Source organism: Neophocaena asiaeorientalis, unplaced genomic scaffold (genome assembly GCF_003031525.2).
Source record: "Neophocaena asiaeorientalis asiaeorientalis breed wild unplaced genomic scaffold, Neophocaena_asiaeorientalis_V1.1 scaffold30, whole genome shotgun sequence".
Classification (NCBI taxonomy): Eukaryota; Metazoa; Chordata; class Mammalia; order Artiodactyla; family Phocoenidae; genus Neophocaena; species Neophocaena asiaeorientalis.
The window spans coordinates 6,836,706-6,856,207 of record NW_020174923.1 but is presented as its reverse complement, the minus strand read 5'-3'; the positions used below and the strand labels follow the sequence as shown (position 1 = coordinate 6,856,207).

The 19,502-nt window shown below is 51.0% G+C and overlaps 2 protein-coding genes across 6 annotated transcripts; one reads left to right on the top strand and one right to left on the bottom strand.

The window, feature by feature from the left end:
- The first annotated feature begins 1,984 nt into the window (after positions 1–1,984).
- NT5C (5', 3'-nucleotidase, cytosolic) lies at positions 1,985–3,507 on the top strand. The gene is given in 3 exon segments (XM_024761217.1): positions 1,985–2,290; positions 2,477–2,684; positions 2,803–3,507. Coding segments are annotated over 3 exon segments (666 nt in total). The 5' UTR covers positions 1,985–2,014; the 3' UTR covers positions 2,985–3,507.
- ARMC7 (armadillo repeat containing 7) lies at positions 2,204–17,057 on the bottom strand. 5 transcript variants are annotated; one of them, XM_024761212.1, is made up of 3 exons: positions 16,409–17,057; positions 16,171–16,314; positions 2,204–2,373 (listed from the first exon to the last, which is right to left on the bottom strand). In XM_024761212.1, the coding sequence occupies exons 1-3, from the start codon at positions 16,497–16,499 to the stop codon at positions 2,276–2,278; spliced, it is 333 nt and encodes a 110-aa protein (XP_024616980.1). In that variant the 5' UTR covers positions 16,500–17,057; the 3' UTR covers positions 2,204–2,275. The 5 variants fall into 5 exon arrangements, with proteins under 5 accessions (XP_024616980.1, XP_024616979.1, XP_024616981.1 ...); XM_024761211.1 differs by lacking the exon at positions 2,204–2,373 and adding an exon at positions 3,611–5,191 and having other exon boundaries at positions 16,409–17,051; XM_024761213.1 differs by lacking the exon at positions 2,204–2,373 and adding an exon at positions 5,050–5,924 and having other exon boundaries at positions 16,409–17,053.
- Positions 17,058–19,502: the final 2,445 nt, after the last annotated feature.

The following is a 19,502-nucleotide window of genomic DNA, read 5'->3' as shown; positions in this document are numbered from 1 at the left end:
TTCTCTCTAAAGAAAGCAGCTTTCAAGTCAGAGAGCACGAGTTCAGAATGCCAAAATGAAAATTAATGGCTCTCTGGTAATAAAATACAGGAATAATATGGATAATTGGTATCCAAAATAATTATTAGCCAATACCCTTTACACTCTTCTACCACCTACCCTCCTGTGCTGGGTGCTAACATTCAAAATTTCAAGTCCTCTCATGCCTGTAGGGTGCTTCTCAATGGTGGGTGGTCAGAGAAGAAGGCTCCAAAGAAAGGAAGGGTCCACGTAGATAGAAGGGGACAGGGTCATCTGAGTCCTCTCAAGCGATACAGGAGACAGAAGATGGGAGAAAGCTCACTAGGTTCTAGGCAGAAAGTTCCAGACCAACATGCTATATTAAGTGTCCAAATTGGGCACTGTAAATCGGCTTTTTAGGTCCAGCTGCGCTACCGACCAGCTATGTGCCTTGGGCTTGTCATTTGGGAGCTCAGTTTCCTAACTTAAAAGTAAGACTTTTGAATGAGGTCACCTCTAAAAACCTTCCCATGACTGTAATGACTCAAACCTAGTGTGTAACCACCAGCTACTCTGACTTACTGGGCACGTCTTTGGGAAGAATAAGGGTGACCATAGGTTGTGGAGGTGTTAAGTGTTTCTCCCTTACTGTGTAAAGTACTTGCAAAATGGAAAATCAACAGCTGTGCTACACAGTCTTTCCAGGTTCACCAGAACAGGTTAGCCCTACCAATCACCTGAGTTACCGTTTGTCATGACTTCAGAGATAGGGAACCTGCACCCTTCTCTCTCAGTAATGGTGGAGCTCCTGGGCAAGAGAGGTCCCTGATTTGTGTCACAACTTGTAACTTGGCTTTAGTTTTTTATTCTGTGAAGGTAAGTGCCTAGCCTAAAGGTGTTCTGCCAGTCATTTTGGTACTATTACAGATTTTAGAAAATTCTATGTAAACATGTTTGCTAAGGGTGTTGAATTTTCCAGTTAGAAAGCTTAGGGTTTAGAAGGTGAAGTTGAATGATCTTAAAATGATGACGGCAGAAGAATCAGCATTTCGTTGACTGTGGACCTTTTACACAGTTATGTGTCTCAAGTGGCTTGGTGTTTACTGCTGATGTCTGTTCTACCTCTTTAGCATTTTAAAATTAGATCGCCAGGCTCCCCTTCCTTATGCTTCTGTTCCATTGGGTTTAGACGTATTGGGGTGCTGAGGTGGGGAACTACAGGAAGATGGGTCACTTACTCAAATCTGAATCTAGTTTGTAGGTAAATATATTTACATGTAGTCAGGAAATTGCGTGAAATCTACAAAAAGGAGAGTCAACAAAACTTAGCAATGCTAAGCATTTTCTAGAGGAGGATGGAACTGCCAATTCTAGAGACCTGTCAGTTCCACAAAAAGGATTGTCCCGATTACCTGAGCCTGGTGGTAAAATCGCCTCTTCCAGGTGGAACTGGATGTTTAAAGCAGATGCTCCCATGTTTCACGCCAACTCTGGTTTATGCGTTTGTCTCTGAGGAGCTCTGCTCACACGAACCAGTTGTCCTCATCAGATTCATTCACTTCTGACCGTTACTGGGAGTCCCCGTGATTCGGGCCGTGGGTTGGTGCTGCCTTGACGGGTTGGAAGCTCTGCGCCGGTCCCCACAGCAGGGTGCGCAGGTATGGCGTCTCAGGTTTAAGGAGGCTTGACTCCTTGTTAGACGACGCTTCCCAGTATTTAAGATAGTCCCTCTTGTCGGGCCCCTGGAAGTTCTGCCCCGAGTAACATTCGGGGTGAGCGAGGACGTCTGCTACAGCGTGGAAGGCTGCTGATGTGCACGTAGGTGCGTCCTCAGACCAGAAAGCAGCGCAAGCCATCGCCACGCCGGCCCCGCCCCCCGAAACGGGGCTGCCCATGCAAATCAGCCGCGGTCGAGCCCGCCCACCCCACGGCTCCGGAAGCTGCAGTGCCCTCGTCCAGGTCCGCGCGGCGGCTCCCGGGGCCACGTTTCCGCCGGGCCGCCTACCTCGCAGCGATGGCGATACAGATGGCTGCGCGGCGCGGGCGGCCAGTGCGGGTGCTGGTGGACATGGACGGCGTTCTGGCGGATTTCGAGGCCGGCCTCCTGCGGGGCTTCCGCCGAAGCTTCCCCCGGGAGCCGCACGTGCCGCTGCAGGAGCGCCGCGGCTTCCTCGCCTGCGAGCAGTACCGAGCCCTTCCTTCCTGTTTAAAATTAACAAAGCTCTCACTTCAGAATCCACAGTTCACCTCAGGACTAGACAGTCTGGGGGAGTACTTACCCCTGAACAAAGTCCTCTACCTGAGACTCTGATTTGGGGACCGAAGCCCCCCCAGGAACTTCACTTTGAGAGTCCTCGCTGGGGCTGGAGAGGTCTGCTGGGATCAGTTAAGCCCTGATCTTTTAAAGAAAGCGGCAGAAACAGAGACAGTCGGGGGTGGGGGTGGGGGGGTAGAGGGGAGCCATATCTCTCATGAGCTGCTGTAGACCCTCCCTCACACCTACTTGCTCACTGGCCCTGAATTCAAGGGCCCGTCAGGCCCTACTGAGCCACCTATGCCCACCTCACAGTACCGCTGGGTGGAGAAGCACCTGGGGCCCCAGTTTGTGGAGCGCATTATCTTGACGAGGGACAAGACGGTGGTCTTGGGGGACCTGCTCATTGATGACAAGGACACCATTCAAGGTAGGAGCCCTTTTCCCTAGCAACCTCCAGGCATCTAGCCTGCTGGGATTAGGGAGAGGGAGTAAAAATAACCAGATTACAGAGTGTATCCCTGCCTTCCTCCCGTGTCCTGTCGCAGGCCAAGAGGAGACCCCAAGCTGGGAGCACATCTTGTTCACCTGCTGCCACAACCAGCACCTGGCCCTGCCCCCCCCACGGAGACGGCTGCTCTCCTGGAGGGACAACTGGAAGGAGATTATAGACAGCAAGCGGGGAGCCCTGCAGCGGGACCGAACCGGCCTGGGGCCGCCCCAGGAATGAAGTGAGGGGCCATGGCCGTGGACAGTAGCTGATGGAAGGGAAGGCAGACCAGCAGCGAGCCCGGGCAGAACTGAGCGACAGGGCAGCATCATGGCAATGACCCCTCAGCACTGTGCCAGCCACCTGAACCCTCCTGGCAGAGCTGGCCTGGAAACATCGTGGGAAAATCAGGAACCTTTTTAATAAAACACTTTGGCTCACTGCTCTCTTATGGCCTTTTATTTGGGGGAAGCGAAGGAACAGGAGCCCCACAGGGGCAGCTGGGACAGAGGCCAATGAGGAGGCCTTCACCTCCCTCCGTCTCGTCTCCTTAGTCCATTAGTTCCATAGTCTGCCCACCTCCACGTCCACCTGGAAACCATTCCTCTCGAATCTGCCTTTCCTTGGCCATGTAAGAGGTCATCCTTGGGCTTCCCTGGTGGCGCAGTGGTTAAGAATCTGCCTGCCAGTGCAGGGGACACGGGTTCGATCCCTGGTCCAGGAAGATCACACATGCCGCGGAGCAACTGCGCCACAACTACTGGGCCTGTGCTCTAGAGCCCGCGAGCCACAACTACTGAGTCCACGTGCCACAACTACTGAAGCCTGCGCGCCCTACAGCCCGTGCTCTGCAACAAGAGAAGCCACTGCAATGAGATGAAGAGTAGCCCCCGCTCGCTGCAACCAGAGAAAGCCCGTGCGCAGCAACAAAGACCCAACGCAGCCAAAAATAAATAAAATTTTAAAAAAGAAAAAAAAGAGGTCATCCTTAAGGGAGGCCAGGACCTTCCACTGCTCCTGAACCCCACCTTTCCAAGGGGGCCCACACCCTTTCCCCAGTGCTGAGCAGCTGACACTAGACTCTGAGCCATTCGCTTGCTGTCAGTATCTGGTCCCATCTCCCTTGAGCACCTCTCTTACTTGCATCCCTGAAGCCAGCCTGAGACAGATTTCCAGGGACAGGGACCCCCCGCCCCAACCTCACTAACCCTGATGGCAGAGAAGGCAGGCCAGGGCTTCCAGGCACGTACCATGGGGTGGTGAAGGGAAAAGACAACAGCTCGAAGAGTTTGTGCCTGTATTCTAATGTGTCACCCTCATGGCCTCCGTCTTAATGCCTGATGGCCATGTTAACAGTCACTGGGCTGCGACACTCAAGATCAGGAACCACGTCTTCGTCTTTGAAGCCCTAACATGGTCCCCGGCTGATAGGCCTGTGTGGATAAACAGTTAATCCTGGGCCACAGAGTTCTCCAGGCCAGCATTCACCATGCCCAACACCCAGCCTGGAGAGCTTGCAGGACAGGTACCCGGCCTCCACAGCAGTGGACACAACACTTCCCCAGCTTCCCAGGGCCCCGAAATACTTTTAACAACAAAGCTTCTCATTTCTATTTCTCAGAATTACTCCCGACACTTCTGTTAAGGTGTGATGCCTGTTTCCTCAAGCTCAGGCAATTCTAAGCCCCAGGCCCAGCTGTTCCTCAGGAGAAACACCATCTGCAGAGCCTCTGGGTCCAGGGACATGCTGCTTCTCACACGAGGGTGACAGCTTGGTGGCGGGGTGGGCCAGGAGGCAGGACCTTCGCCTCTAGCTGGTTGAGGGCGTCAGCCTGTCAAAACGGCACCCTTCAATCTCCTTCTCCACGTGTCTCAAAGTATGGCTTCCTCACTCATCTCCTGGTGCCTTTCATCAGTGTGAACACCTGTCCCACTGAGAAAACTCGCCTTGAGAGTGGCGGACAAAGCACCGTTTGGGGAGACCGTGCACAGTGCGAGCTTTGCTGCTCCCACTTCCTGAGTCCCCACCGGGATTTTGGTCTTGTCTCTGGCAGTGCCGGTGCCGCAGCCTGAGGGCTCCTTGGATCAGGGCTGCTGCGGGGCCTCAGTCCTTGGTAGTGGGATCCCCAGGGCGGAGTGAGCCCGCCAGCTGCGGGCTTCGGCCACCTGGCTGGGGGAACAGAAGTCTTCCAGGAAGATCTGGGCCAGGTTCCGGAGCCTCGCGTTGGCTGAGAGGGAGAAGCGCACCATGCACTGGACCACGGGCATGGCAGTCAGCTCAGGGTGGGAGCTGGAGCCCGGCGAGCTCAGGTACATGATCGTGGTGACGGCGGACAGCACGGTCTCCTCGTTGGGACTGGACAGGCAGTCGATGATGAGTGGGACACCCCCAGTCTGCAGGATGTGCTCCTTGTTGGCCCTGTCTGAGCACAGGTTGCAGAGGCCTCCTGGGGAAGAGCAAGGTGAGTCTGGATGCCTTAGCCCTGGGCCTCCTTCCATCTTTCCTCTGCCCACTGAGTCCCAGGGAAGGTCCAGGCCTGAGATGGTGGCCCAGGGACAAGGGATCCCAAGTCTATTCTGATCTCCAGCCCTCCCTTTCCAGATTCCAGAAAGGCCTGCCTGCCCTCCACTGCCCAACCTTCTGGAAGTGGGCACTGATCCCTTTCCCTCCTGGTTCAGCCAGCTCAATGACTGACAGGCTTTCCTTTTTATTTTTTTTAAGTAGAAAACATAAAACCCACAGTGTATCATCACTTTAGAAGAATTAAGAAATATAGGCAAGGTGATGGTTTCACAGGTGTACACATGTCAATACTTATCAAGTTATACTCTTTGAGTATGTAAAGCTTATTATGTGCCAATTATACCTCAGTAAAGCTGTCAAAAATATTAAAGTCAAAATATAAACCATCTTAATCCTACCACCCATTTAACATGTTTTTCATTCCACAATTTTAAAATATGTGACTACATATAAATATTTAATAACAATGTGATACTCTTATTGTTTTGTAAGCCAGCTGTTTTCATTTAACCATGTCCTGTGAACATCTCTCCACGCCAATAAATCTACGATCATGGCATCATTTAATAGCTGTGCAGTCCACCATTTTATGGAAACAGCATAATTGAGAGTTTAAAGCATTTCAGCATCATTCCCACATCACTATTGCTAGGAATCTGGGGGACAAAAGAAAAGGACAGAGTGAGAGACCCGTGGTTCTGGATCTAAGAACCACTGCTCAGGTAAGATGCTCAGACCCCTCATTCTCTCCCGTCAGGCCTAAAGCACTCGATGTGGGAAGCTGATTTTCGTGGGTCCTGAGTGAGCTTCCTGCCATCAGGGCACCCTCACCCTTAGGTTCCCACTCCAAGTAGAGAACGAACTTCTAGCTCATTTGCATAACATGGCCGACCAGTACTGAGTGTCCAATCAGGAGTGAGTTACAGCCCACCCACTTCCCCGGCATCTCTAGAAACAAGCAAAGGGGGGACCTCCCCACACTCCCGGCAAAACCCAACTAGGTCCTCTTTCCCAGCAAGAGGGGACAGGTGCAGGGAAGTGGCGCAGGCCTGGCAAAGATCTCCGCCTACTCCAGGTAGGTACAGCCACCCCTTCCTTAGCAGTACCTGGGTAGGGAAACATTTTACCCATTCAGCCTCCAAGGACTTCCCACTGCAAAGATCTTTCTGGGATCTTTGCATGGTGCCACCCTCTTGCTAGTAACCAGCACGTCACTGCTCCGTGGCCAGTGTGGTTTCCCTGGAGTACCCCATTAGCCGCTGCCTGCCACACCCAGGTACGTCCCTCATCACCTGTCTCACCGTCTTCATAAGCTCAGAAATCTGAGAAACCTTCGTGGGGTTTTCTTGCTCACTGACCGCTGAGCCCCGCTAGAAGCTACTGTGCCACGAGGTCGACACCTAGGCTGTCTTGGGACTTCCCTGGTGGTCCAGTGGTTAAGACTCCACACTCCCAATGCAGGGGGCCTGGGTTCAGTTCCTGGTCAGGGAACTAGATACCACAGGCTGCAACTAAGAGCCCACACACCGTAACTAAAGATCCCGCGCGCGAAAACGAAGAGCCCCCGTGCTGCAAGCCTAATTAATTAATTAATTAAAAAAAAAAAGACCTAGGCTGTCTTATTCCCAAGACTTCCTGGGTTTCTGGCACAGGGGGCGCTCCGCAAATGTCTGCTGGAAGGATTTTAAAGCAGTGAGCAGGGAAAAGGGCTGCACTGCAGAGGGTCGGGAGGCTGGATGGAATGGCTCCCTGGGACCCTGTGCACCTTGGACAGCTGCAGTTGTGAGGGACGGAAGAAGCCGAGTGGTGCTCCTGGACCGAGGAAGATGGGCAGCAGGAGACGGACTCCAGACCCTGATGGAGAGGTCCCTCCCGGTGTCTACCCCAGTGGAGCCCTTAGCACAACCCGGGCTCATCCTGCTGACTGCCTTCTTCACTTGCTGTCTGTCCCCCCATCACTGGGCATCACAGCGTAGTGATTCTGTATTTCCGGAGCCTGCAACTGAGGGTCCTCGCTGGACGCATGCTGGGGACATGGCTGAACCCCACGAAGAGGTACCACCACCCCCATTTAAGGGAAAGAACCTGAGGCTGTTGAGTAACTTGACCAAAGTCCCAGAAGATGGGGAGCCCTTTGCTACTCCCGTGGGAAAGGGTGTCCCTTCAGAAACCACAAGGACAACTAATCCTACCACGGGCAGATGCCAGGCTCAGCCAGGAGCAGGGGCAAGTAGAAATGCTGTGGCACAACTGCTGAGCCCGCCCGCCTAGAGCCCGTGCTCCGCAACAACAGAAGCCAGTGCGATGAGAAGCCCGCGCACTGCAATGAAGAGTAGCCCCCGCTCGCCGCAACTAGAGAAAGCCCGCGCGCAGCAACGAAGACCCAACGCAGCCAAAAATAAATAAATAAAAGATGTCACCTCTTCTAAGAGCCTTCCATGACCACCCTAATCAGTCCCTCTCCCCAAGAGGCCCTCCCCTCACCACCTTCTTTTCTTCATACCAAAGAAAAAAAGAAAAAGTAAAAAAGCAAAAAAAGAAAATATTCATAGATTCTGACAGAGGACTCATATCCAGAATATATAAAGCATTCCTACCTATCAATAAAAGATGAACAACACAATAAAAACAATGAGCAAAAGACTTTGATAAACTGCACAAAAGGGTCAGTATATGAAAATGTGCTCGACATTCCTTATCAGAGAAATGAAAATTAAAAATTAAAACCACAGTAAGAGGCCACTACACACCTATCATAATGGCTAAAACAAAAAAAGCCTGACGATACTAAGTGCTGGCGGGGAGGAGTGGAACGCATCGTGGCGACGGTGCAAAGCTAGCTGGCAGCTTCTAGCACAGTTAAACATCCATCTACCCTACGACTCAGCAATTCCACTCCTACCCAAGCCTGTCTGAGAAAAATGGGCACATATGTATGCAAGGAACCTACCCGAGAGAAATGAGTACCTATGTATACAAGAAAACTTGTACAAAAATTATCATAACAGCTTTATTCATAAAGGTTCCAAACTAGAAACAGCTCAAATCTCCATCAGCGGGTGAATGGATGAACGAATTGTGGCCTATTCATATAAAGACATGCACTACCGATACTGTAACAACTTGGATGAATCTCAGAAACATGCTGAGTGAAAGAAACCAGATACTATATCCTGTAGGATTCCTCTTACACGAAGGTCAAGAACAGGCGAAACTGATGCATGGGGATAGAGGTTAGAATAATGGTTACCTCAGGGTGGAAGACACTAACTGGCAGAGGGTACGAGGGACCTTTTCGGGAGATGAGAACATTCTGTATCTTGACTTAAGTGCTGGTTATACTGATGTACGTATAGCTTAATGAATTTAAAAATCCATCCGACTGGCACTTAAGCTACGTGCATTTCACTGTCTGCCGATCCTGCTGCAATCTAAAAACTGGTCACCAGGCAAAAAGGAGAACAAGTTCTGACTGGCGGATGAACATAGTTTGGACAAACCTGGCAAGATAGAGAGAAAGACAAGAGGCCAAGGCAGGGCCCTTCTAGGTGCGGGGAGCCACAGGAACCCCGGGAGAGACAAAAGAGAAAACCCTAGTGCAGTCTGGGATGAGAAAGCTGGCGGCTCAGAGAGGGCAGGTAGGGGATCTCAGGTCACAGAGCAAGGAGGGCAATGGTGCTGGAAGGGACAGGAGGGTCTAAGTATTGTCCTGGGGATTAAATGAGGTCATGCTGACAAGTGCTTAGCCAGCACCTGGTGCCTGAGAGGGCTGGGCAAGTCCTTGGAGACAGTGGCTCAAGACCGTTACAGCTGAGGACCCGCCCGCCCCAGGGTACTGGGCTGGCCGTGGTCAATCCCAGGTCAAAATCTTCACTGGGGGCCATATGTTCTTGGGTTTTAACTTCAGTATCTTGAAGATGGTTCTCTCTGAAATTTCAGGACAGACATTCAAGGGACAGAACAGCATATAGAGAAAGCTACTATTACACGTAAGAAGGTGAGAGACAAATATACGTATATGTATACGCCCACACTTGCTGGTTTCATATGAGGGGGGAACAGGGTGGAAGGGACAGGAGTGGTAGTGAGACCATACTCGTAATACAGTTTTGACTTAAACAGATATGTTTTGTATAAGTTAAAAAAACCAAATTAAATTTTAAAAAATCATGGCTTTTCGCACTTCTGACCTGTATTTCAGTTCTAAAATTTTACCCTACAGGTACACTCCCACGAGTGAGAAATGACATACAAATAAGGGTACCCACTGTCGCACTGCTCATGAGAGCAAAATGGAAACAACCCTAAATGGCCATCCTCAGGGGCCGGCTAAATGTTAGTCCTTTCATGCAGTGGACATCATGCCCCAGTGACAAAGAATCAGGCAGCTCTTTACGGGCTGATACTGCAGGTGTGCCAAGACATGGTGCTAAGCTGGAAAAAAAAAGGCAGAATATAGATACAGTATACTACAACATGTGTAGGATATGCAAAAAGGTATACATAGTATACAAACAAATATATACGTATTTGTTTATCAATCCCTAAAATATCTCTGGGAGAATACACAAGAAACTAGTAACAATGGTTGCCTCCAGAAAAGGCTACAGACCGAGTTACTGTTTATTACCTACCCTTTTGAATTCTGTACCATGTGAGTCAATTATGTATTCACATAAATTAATAAAACACACACGCACACCCTGCTTCTGCCTAGAACTGAGAGGAAGGGGGATTGGTCTCTGCCAGTCGGGGAGGGAGGGCGCAAGGGCCTGGAGCCAGCCTTCCCAGCTAGCGTGGAAGGGAGCAGTGGGGTGAGGACCTTGAATTCACCTCTTTCCTGTAACAAGTGGATGGCTGAGGAATTTCTTTTTAAGCAGAAAGATGTGTGACCCCAGGACACTATATGATCAGTGAGAGAAGGAGGTACACGGGAACCCGAGAGTACGGAGGATGGAGCGAGGGCTCTGTGGTGGGCAGATCTAGCTAGAATCCCAGGAATGCCCCAGGGGACTCAGGTGAGCAGAGCAAGCAACTCCATCTCTCTAAGCCTAGGTTTCTTTATCAGTAAAACGAGAAGGGAGAATTAAATACGGTAAGACCCCTCCCTGGCACACAGTAGATATGGACCAAGCACGCACCTGTTTATAGCCTCGGAGGCTGGCACAGGGCATATCTTCAACCCACACACAGAGAAAGGGCTGGCACGTACAGGTAGGGTTTAACAATGAGAAAGCAAGTGCCCATGTAACCAGCACTGAGGTCAAAGACTGAAACGCTGTCATCAGTCCAGAAGCCTCCGCACGTTCTTTCCTGATTCAGTTCTCTCCCCTTCTCAGAGGTGACCCTCTTCCTGACTTGTAACAATGCAATAAAATAATTTTAAGTCAATAAGCAGGACCTTTTAAATTTTTAATTAAAAAAATTTTACTACACACACACCCCTAAATACTGTAATTCAGTTCTGCCTCTTTTTGGACTTTATAGGAATGGAATCACACTGTACATATTATTACGTGTCTAGCGTCGTTTGCTTAACGTTATGTTTTTAAGATAATTGCAAGGAGCTGTAGGTTGTTCATTTACCTTGCAGTATGAATATCGACAATATTGATAATTCATTCCACTGTTGACTGTTTCCAGTTTAGGACCGTTACAGACAATACTGCTGGTGACATTTCTGCATGTGTCTGGACGTGCATGTACCTAACCCTATGATTGTAACTGCTGGGTCACGCGGCATGCCTATCTTCAATTTTACTAAATCCTATTTTTCCAGAGAGAGGCGGCTCAGGATTCATCTACCAGCCTTTTTCGGTACACCACCACCATCTGGTGGCAGCTACAGGTATTGCATGAAATAGAACAGAGGAAAGCGATTTAACCTGAATCGTGGGAGGCCACCTACTTGCATTCTGTTGTAGTAACAAAACTGCCGAGTATTCCGTGACATACCAGGATTCAGCCAGTTTTCATGGAAGCCGAGGATTATCTCCTGGTTCCTTTACATCTCCATACACCACCTAGAATGGTGCAGGTGTGCACACACAGCATGTAAGACACCAGAGAATCAACCAATGGTGCTTCAGTCCAACACCCCCAAATTAATGCCGGAGTTTTTATTTGGGGCATGAGCTCTGAGATCCTGGCTTTTTATCTGGTTCCTGATAATTCACCCGCTTCCTATCCCCCATCCCAAATGAGGGTGACTCTGGCCTGACCAGTGCCTGTCTCCCTGTGGTACTTCCTCCTACTACTGCCCGGACACCCACTGTGAGGATAAAGATCAACTTTCATACCTTTTCCTATCATTCAACGATGCTTTTCCAGAAGGGCCAAATCCCTGGAACAGGTGGGTGATAAGACACTATCCCATCCTACCTCACCTCTCTAGGAGACTCGGGAACTGTTTATCCTCAAAGGGGTCTGGATACCGAGGGGACCTTGCAGCTGCAGGCACTTTATCTCATTTAATTCTCAACAACTCTGTGAGGCAGGTACTGATCCTCCCCCACCTGACCGATGATGGGAGAAGGGAAATCACATGCCCAGAGTTAAGTCGGGGAGTGAGGACTTGAACCCAGGCCTGCCTGACCCCGAAGCCCCACTCTTACCAAACTCTCTATATTCCTTGCCAACAAACCAACATTGGTTTTGGTTCTGCCAAACCATGGCCATGGGCAATCTAACCCGGCAGTTATTCCAGAACCAAACGCACTCAGGGCTGCAGCACGAAGTCATGGCCAGGACTCTGCACACATTCCCCGGCCCCATCCTCGTCCCAGGCCAAAAGGCCTGAGCATTCAAGACGTAACAAAGGTAAGCAAGGCACTCTGATCTCATGGAGATTCTCCATCTCAGATCTGCCACCAGAGACAAAAGATTCAAAGCTACAAAGCCCAGCACAGAATAAGCACCGACAGTGTTTCCCATGTAGCAGCACAGACGTTGACAGAAAAGGAAACAGCAAGAGTGACAAGACAGGCTTCTGAGCGCCACCGGGACTTTCCTTTTAAGTTACGCACAGTAAATACAAGAGAACTTTAATCTCCAGAGGATCCCACGGAGGGATTCAATGCCAAGAAAGCTGCTGCTCTTGGGATTGGGGACGTTGGGAAGAAGAAGAGAAGGAAACAGGGGCTGTGAAAAGTAAAACTGGAGATGATACCAACAATTCTAGACAAAGTATCGAGACCTTCACGGAGACAGACACGCGCACACGCTCTGCTCCCCACAACAGTCCTGCGAGGCAGACAAGGCTCAGGTGAGGAAATGAGGCTCAGAGAAGGGACAGGACTCATCCACGAAGACTGGCTACAAAGTGGAGAAGTGGGGACCGTGGACTCCAGGTCCAGGGCTTGGTCACCCACTCTGGGAAGCTGCCCAGGAGGGCAAGAACCCAGGCCCAGCCCTGATCTCTGGCAAAGCTCCCAGCTCAGTGGGCCAGGAACTCAAGAGTGTTCCTGCCTTGGGAAAGTTGCTTCCTGATCCTGTAAAAACTTGCCTTGGGAGACTGCTCTTTTCAGCAAAGGTTTCTCCAGAGTCGAGAGCTTGAGTTGAAGGAGCTGTGTCACTCTCAGGTGGAAGCCTAGCCACGGGCTTCTGCAGGGGTCACTGTCACCACTCAGGCGGCAGGAGCTCTGGGGCAGAGTTCCAAAAAGGGAGGAGATGGAGTACTAACACTGGAGAAATCTTAAAGTGACCAATTTTTCACGATATTTATTCAGCATAATAATCTTCCAGAGGGGCAGAGACATGAGCTATTCCCACCCTTAGACCTGGGCAACCGGGGCTCCTGCCCCCAGCCCAGGTTTCGAGGGCCTCACTCTGGCCCTCTCCACAGGTTGAAGAGTCCAGGGAGCCTGCCCAAAGCCCATCCCCCTTCCCCCATACCCAGAGCTCCAGTTCCTAAACCTGCTCCCCCAGCTGCATGGGCCTCTTTCCTGCATCCCGACTCCCAGCGGTGAACCCCGCTGTTTGTGTGCACATGCCGACGTCCAATGAGTGGCCACCAGGCAAGTGTCTGTGGGGCTGTGAGTGAAGCTGGGATGTCCACACATGTGTGAGGCCTGTCGTAGTAAGAGGAGTCCCAGATATCACAAATTAGAGGCAGACCTGGATGGCCTTTCAAAAATTTAAATCACATTTGCCCAGGATGTATTCATGAAAAAAAAAAAAGTGTGTTACCTGATTCTAGAAAAGTTTTCAATCTAATTTCTAAGTTACAGGAAATAAAGCAGTTACAGGAACAAACGAAATGACACCATAAAGAGGCAACTAGACAATTCAGAAGGTGAGGCGTTCTGCAGAACTGGTCTGGATCCTTCAACAATTAGTGTTAGGAAAAAAGAGTCTATTAATGATTAAAAGAGATATAAGATGGGCTTCCCTGGTGGGGCAGTGGTTGAGAATCCACCTGCCAACGCAGGGGACACAGGTTCGAGCCCTGGTCCGGGAAGATCCCACATGCCGCAGAGCAACTAAGCCCGTGGGCCACAGCTACTGAGCCTGAGCTCTAGAGCCCACGAGCCACAACTACTGAGCCCACGTGCCACAACTACTGAAGTCCACGTGCCTAGAGGCCATGCTCCGCAACAAGAGAAGCCACTGCAGTGAGAAGCCCGCGCACCACGACGAAGAGTAGCCCCCGCTCACCGCAACTAGAGAAAGCCCACGCGCAGCAACGAAGACCCAAAAGCAGTCAAAAATAAATAAATTTATATTAAAAAAAGATATAAGATAATTGATGCTGTGATTTCCTTCCAAACAGCACCATATGGAAAGGGGGGGAGGTGGAGGATAAAGAGTAACTTCAGGGACTTCCCTGGCGGTCCAGTGGTTAAGACTCCATGCTTCCAATGCAGGGGGCATGGGTTCAATCCCTGGTCAGGGAACTAAGATCCCACATGCCACAAGGTATGGCCAATAAATAAATAAATAAATAAATAAAAGAGTGACTTTATAGTGGAGAAACCTGACAAACACTACTTCATCCAGGTGATCAAGGTTAATATCAACAGTGATAAGTCATGTTGATAGCACATGCCCTTGATAAGATGTAAATGAAAATGGCCTTTTACCATTCACCTCTGTGGTCATCCTCCCCAAAACCCATATCCCACTCTAATCATGAGAAAAATATCAGACAAATCCCAACTGAGGGAAAACCTACAAAATACCTGACCAGTACTCCTCAAAACTGCCAAAGTCATCCAAAAAAAGGGAAAGTCTAAGAAACTGGCACAGCCCAGAGGAGCCTAAGGAGACATGACAACTAAATGTAACACAGTATCTTGGATGGAATCCTGGAGCAGTAAAAGGATTATTAGGGAAAAACTAAACAAATCTGAATAAAGTATGGACCTGAGTTAATAATAATACATCAATATTGGTTTATTAATTGTAACAAACGTACCATACTAATGTAAGACGGTAACAATGAGGAAACTAGGTGCGGCATATATGGGAACTCTGTACTATCTTTGCAATTTTTCTAAAACTGTTCTAAAATACAAGGTTTATTTAAAAAGAGAGAGATTGAGATCTAAGGAACGTAAGAACCAGATTAAGTGCATGAATCCTGGACTGGATCCTGGTTTATACAAAACAACAAAATGTCCTTTGGGGACCTATTAGAGAAGTTGGCCTAACTGGGTATTTGGTGATAATGGAATTATTAAGCGCATTCTCTATGTAGATATGATTCACTATGTAGAGAAATGTTCTTTTTTAAAGATGCATGCTGAAAAAACAATGTTGGTTTGCCTTCAGAATAAACTCCAAACTCTTTCCTAATGCCGAGACCTGAATCCCTGTAAACTCTGGTGCCGTGAGCTCTCTATAACCTCACTTAGTACCGCTCTCTGCTTCACTCACCGCAGTGGTGCCACATCAGCGTTCCTTCTGGTTTCTCCTGCTCTAGAGTCTTTTTTTTTTTTTTTTTTTTTTTGCGGTACGCGGGCCTCTCACTGTTGTGGCCTCTCCCATTGCGGAGCACAGGCTCAGCGGCCATGGCTCACGGCCCCAGCCGCTCCGCGGCACGTGGGATCTTCCCGGACCGGGGCACGAACCCGTGTCCCCGGACTCTCAACCACTGCGCCACCAGGAAAGCTCTGCTCTAGAGTCTTTGCCCACGCTGTGCCTTCCCATGATGGCCAAACAAGAAGTAGCCCTTCCCTCCCCTTGCTCTCTCTCATCACCCTGTTTATTTTCTTCAGAGCCTCAGCTTTCCTGTTTGTCAACCATCTGTCTCCCCCTACTAGAATGTAAATTCCTTGAGGGCAAAGACCCTTTGCCCAACTTGTTCGCCATCTCTCCAACATCTAGAACAATACCTTGCTCGCACAATATACGCCCAATAAATATCTGTCCAGTGAATAATTCAGTAGGTCTTAGACCATAACAACTACAGGAGTCCCAAGCCATTCCAAGTCACCGCTACTTCTCTTGATGGTAAAACTGTTTTTGGCTGTGCCCCACGGCATGTGGGATCTTAGTTCCCCAACCAGGGATTGAACCCGTGCCCCCTGCAGTGGAAGCACGGAGTCTTAACCACTGGACCGCCAGGGAAGTCCCGATGTTAAAACATTAAGTCAAAGATGTTTAAAATGGGCACTCAACATTTTTCCCTCCAATGGGGCTTCAATCCATTCCCTCATTTTCGATCTCACCTCTAAGCGGGAGGGAAGCTAGACAGGCAGAGGGGGTCCTGAGAGTTCCAAACCTGATTCAAGCGAGCCGTGACCTGGACGACGTGTGAACCGCGGAGGCGGCACAGACATAGCGAAAGTCTGCCTTCGCAGCTGAGCGACTGCCTAAGAGATTCCTTTCCCAACAACTCACTTCTAACTCATTATCTCATTACAGCCCATCAGGTATCTAGGAGAGCGGCCCCATCCTTACCAATAGCAAACTCCACCAGGGTCTCATTCTCCTCCGACAGTGAATCGAGGAATAAATCCAGGACCTGCAGCTGCCGCAGATACTGGTAGTTACTGGGGTCATAGGCGAAGTTGGCGAGGTTGGCCAGTACTTGCTCCTTGGCGTCTGCAGTGGAAAAGCGGCACTGGAGCCAGGTCCGGGGCGGCGATCGCGGCCAGACCCCTGCCTGGTACCCTGCTCCCCACCCTGCCGCTCTCACCTTGGCTCTCGGTCGCCTGGAATTCCGTGACCAGCGCCTGCAGGTATCCCAGCCGGCCGACGTGGGGGTCTACCTTCGGCTTCTGGGCCATGGTCGGGCGGCGGAGGAACCCCGGGGGACGGGCAGGGGAGTGTGGAAGGTGAGGCTGGAAAGCGGGCGAGAACCTCACCTGGGCCTCGCCGGGTCCGGAGAGGGGCAGACCGGAGCGGGAAATAGGTTCCTTTCCTGGCTTCAGGTTCTGCAGTAATTTGCAGCTGAAATTGGGCTGGGGAAATGGGGTGGGGACTCAGGACCTCGTAAGAGTTGGGAGTGAACATCCAAATTGGGGCGCGGAAGACCAGGACGCTCTCGCTCGCCGAAGAAGGGAGGAGCAGCGCCCAGCGGCGCTTACTTTTCGGCTCAGTTCCGGACTTCCGGGGCAAGCCGCTCTTAGCCCCGCCCCTCAACCTCCTCGGCCCGCCCCTTCCGCCCCCTGGGGCGGGGCTGTCATTGAGCTCCCTGGGCTTGGTTCAAGCAAGTTCTTCCGCCGGTGCTTACGCCGGGAGCTTCAAGCCTCTTGTCTCAGGCAGGTGGCGATCCGCATCGTGATGGAAGCGGTTATGGAAGGTATGCGTTGAGGAGCGCCTCTAGGGCCCTTAGGAGCTCAGAGGTGCCGGAGCGCCTATGTGGGGGGCTGTCGGGGCAGAAGCACCTCCAGATGCCCCTGCACTTGACGGAGGGGTGCAGTTCCCCCACACACACCAAGGGCCCCCAGGAACGCAAGTGTCGGCTCCCTGTGTCCCCCACGCGGGTCCTTTTGAAACGGAGCAGGACCCTATGGTCCTTGCCCCCCATGTCCTCAGCCTGCCTTTTGTCTGTGGAAAAACTTTAGCCAAAGAATAAGTTTAATCAGAAGTGAAAAAATGCAGAAACAGAGGAAAACAAAGGAGACCAGATAATAATAGTTTAGTCCTTAAGCATAGTCAAGGACCTTTAGTTCGTCCTTAAGGTCTATAGATAACATTCTGAGGCGTATCCTGTGAGCTGTTTTGCAGTTACTGAAGCCCCCACCAGGTGGAGGAGGATGACTACATGATGACCAAATTGAAGCCATGACATAAGCTGCTCCACTTCACACAATTCCGAGAACTGGCCTCAGAGAAATGGGAACAAACCCTGGAACTAAAGATTAACCGTACTTAAGACGACCAAGATGACGCTGATCAGACCACATTACTGGTTTCAAGCTGACTGTCAGAACTGACTATGCTGTTCTGTTCCCTCCCTCCGCCTATATAACCCTGAAACTCCCTTTTAAAAGCCCCTGTCCCCTGAACAGCAATCGGGAGTTCTCGGACAGGACTCCACCCTCTCCCCGGTTGCCAGCCTCTGAAGCAAACTTTCCTTTCCTATCAACACTTGTCTCTCAAGAATTGGCTTTCTGGGCTTCCCTGGTGGCGCAGTGGTTGAGAGTCCACCTGCCGATGCAGGGGACACGGGTTCGTGCCCCGGTCCGCGAAGATCCCGCATGCCGCGGAGCGGCTGGGCCCGTGAGCCATGGCCACTGAGCCTGCGTGTCCGGAGCCTGTGCACCAAAAAAAAATTGGCTTTAAAAAAAAAAAAAAAAAAAGGAATTGGCTTTCGAGCGGCGAGCAGCCGGACCTGGGTTCGCTAACACTTTGACACTACCTTCTGGTCTGCTTTTCCCAAAAGCCAGGCGACGACTTCCCCGGCAGTCCAGTGGTTGACTCCGCGCTCCCAAAGGAGGGGGCATGGGTTCTATCCCTGGTCTGGGAACTGAGATCCCGCATGCCGCATGACGCGGCCAAAATGAAAAGCCGGGCGAGCCTGGTATCCTCTGCTTCCCAATCCTGAGCTGAGTCTGCCACCTCTGGCTGGAAGGCATTTTATCAGCCAGGTGGCAGAGAGCACCAGGGGCAGCACCGTCGGGCCCTAGAAGGAGCCCAGCTGTACCGCTTTGGCGCTTTTCTGATGCTGAAGCCCTTCCGCCCACTTCCTTCTCTTCTCGGGGCTTCTCAGGAAGGGGGCGTGCGACCCATACCTCATAGGCACAGGGGACAGAGCACCAGGGAGGAAGGTGGTCCTCCCAGACTCCAGTCGTGCTTGAAAATGTGGGGATGAAAGGGGCTTGGGCTGTGAGCTTCTTGAGGGCAAGGGCCATGCTCCTTTTGCCCTGGGGCTGGCATGAGGGCAGAGTGGCTGCCACATTCCAGCCTACCACAGCCCCGTTGAGAGCAGCCTCCACCTCCGTGGTGGGCTCAGGTCCCTGTGATCAGCCCCTGCCCTGTGCACACACCCCTGGGGCAGGAGTTATGACCATAGTCTGGGTGCTTGGGTACCCTGGCTGCTTCTTGCAGGACAGTGGCCCCAGGCCCCTCACCAGGCCCTTCACATTCTGAGGGGAGCTGATTCGACTTGGGGAAGTATATCTCAGCACAAGGTGGCCAGGGGGCTTCTCTGCTTCTGTCTGGACAGAGCAGTAAAGGCCTGGGGACCAGGAGCTCAGAGCTTGGGGACAGGATGGAAGTGAGCTCGGGGACAGGATGGAAGTGAGCTCCTGGTCAGGAACTGCTCTAGACCCTCTCTAGAGGAATCCCAGGATCAGGTAAGTGTGGGTTCCGGAATCAGATGGGCCACCCCAGCTTCCCTCATTTGTCCCCTCCTAAGGCTTCAGAGGCCCTCATCTTTGGGAAGAATTCTTCGTCCTTGGTTTTGTGCTGAGGGCAGCGACCAGGACTTAACTCCTCTCTGCCAGTTCCTGACACACAGTAGATGCTCAATAATATTTGCTAAAGGGATTCTGCCCAGAGATTATCACCACTCTTGCCCAGGGGGCAGAGGAGGTCAAAGTTCCCTATCCTAAACGTTTACTAATATCTTTTTTCCTTGAAAGAAATCAGTTTTCAGGAAGTGGGCCTAAAAGGGGATACACGTTTCAAAGGCTCGTGGCTACTAGCACCAAAAAGTATTCATCTACCTACCAGCCCCAACTCTCCTTTTCCGCTCAATTAAGATGGAGAAGGTGGCAGGACCTGGTAACTGTGTCCAGCTGTGGATTCCCCCTTCAGTGTACAAGCTACGGATGGTGACCAAG

Bases quoted from the DNA above. Each gene is read 5' to 3' on its own strand.
- ARMC7 (XM_024761211.1), bottom strand. From the start codon at position 16,499: ATGGCCCAGAAGCCGAAGGTAGACCCCCACGTCGGCCGGCTGGGATAC. The intron at 16,315-16,408 runs GTGAGAGCGGCA...TTTCCACTGCAG, and splicing joins CCAGGCGACCGAGAGCCAAG to ACGCCAAGGAGCAAGTACTG. The intron at 5,192-16,170 runs GTAAGGATGGGG...GCTCTTCCCCAG, and splicing joins CCTGGTGGAGTTTGCTATTG to GAGGCCTCTGCAACCTGTGC.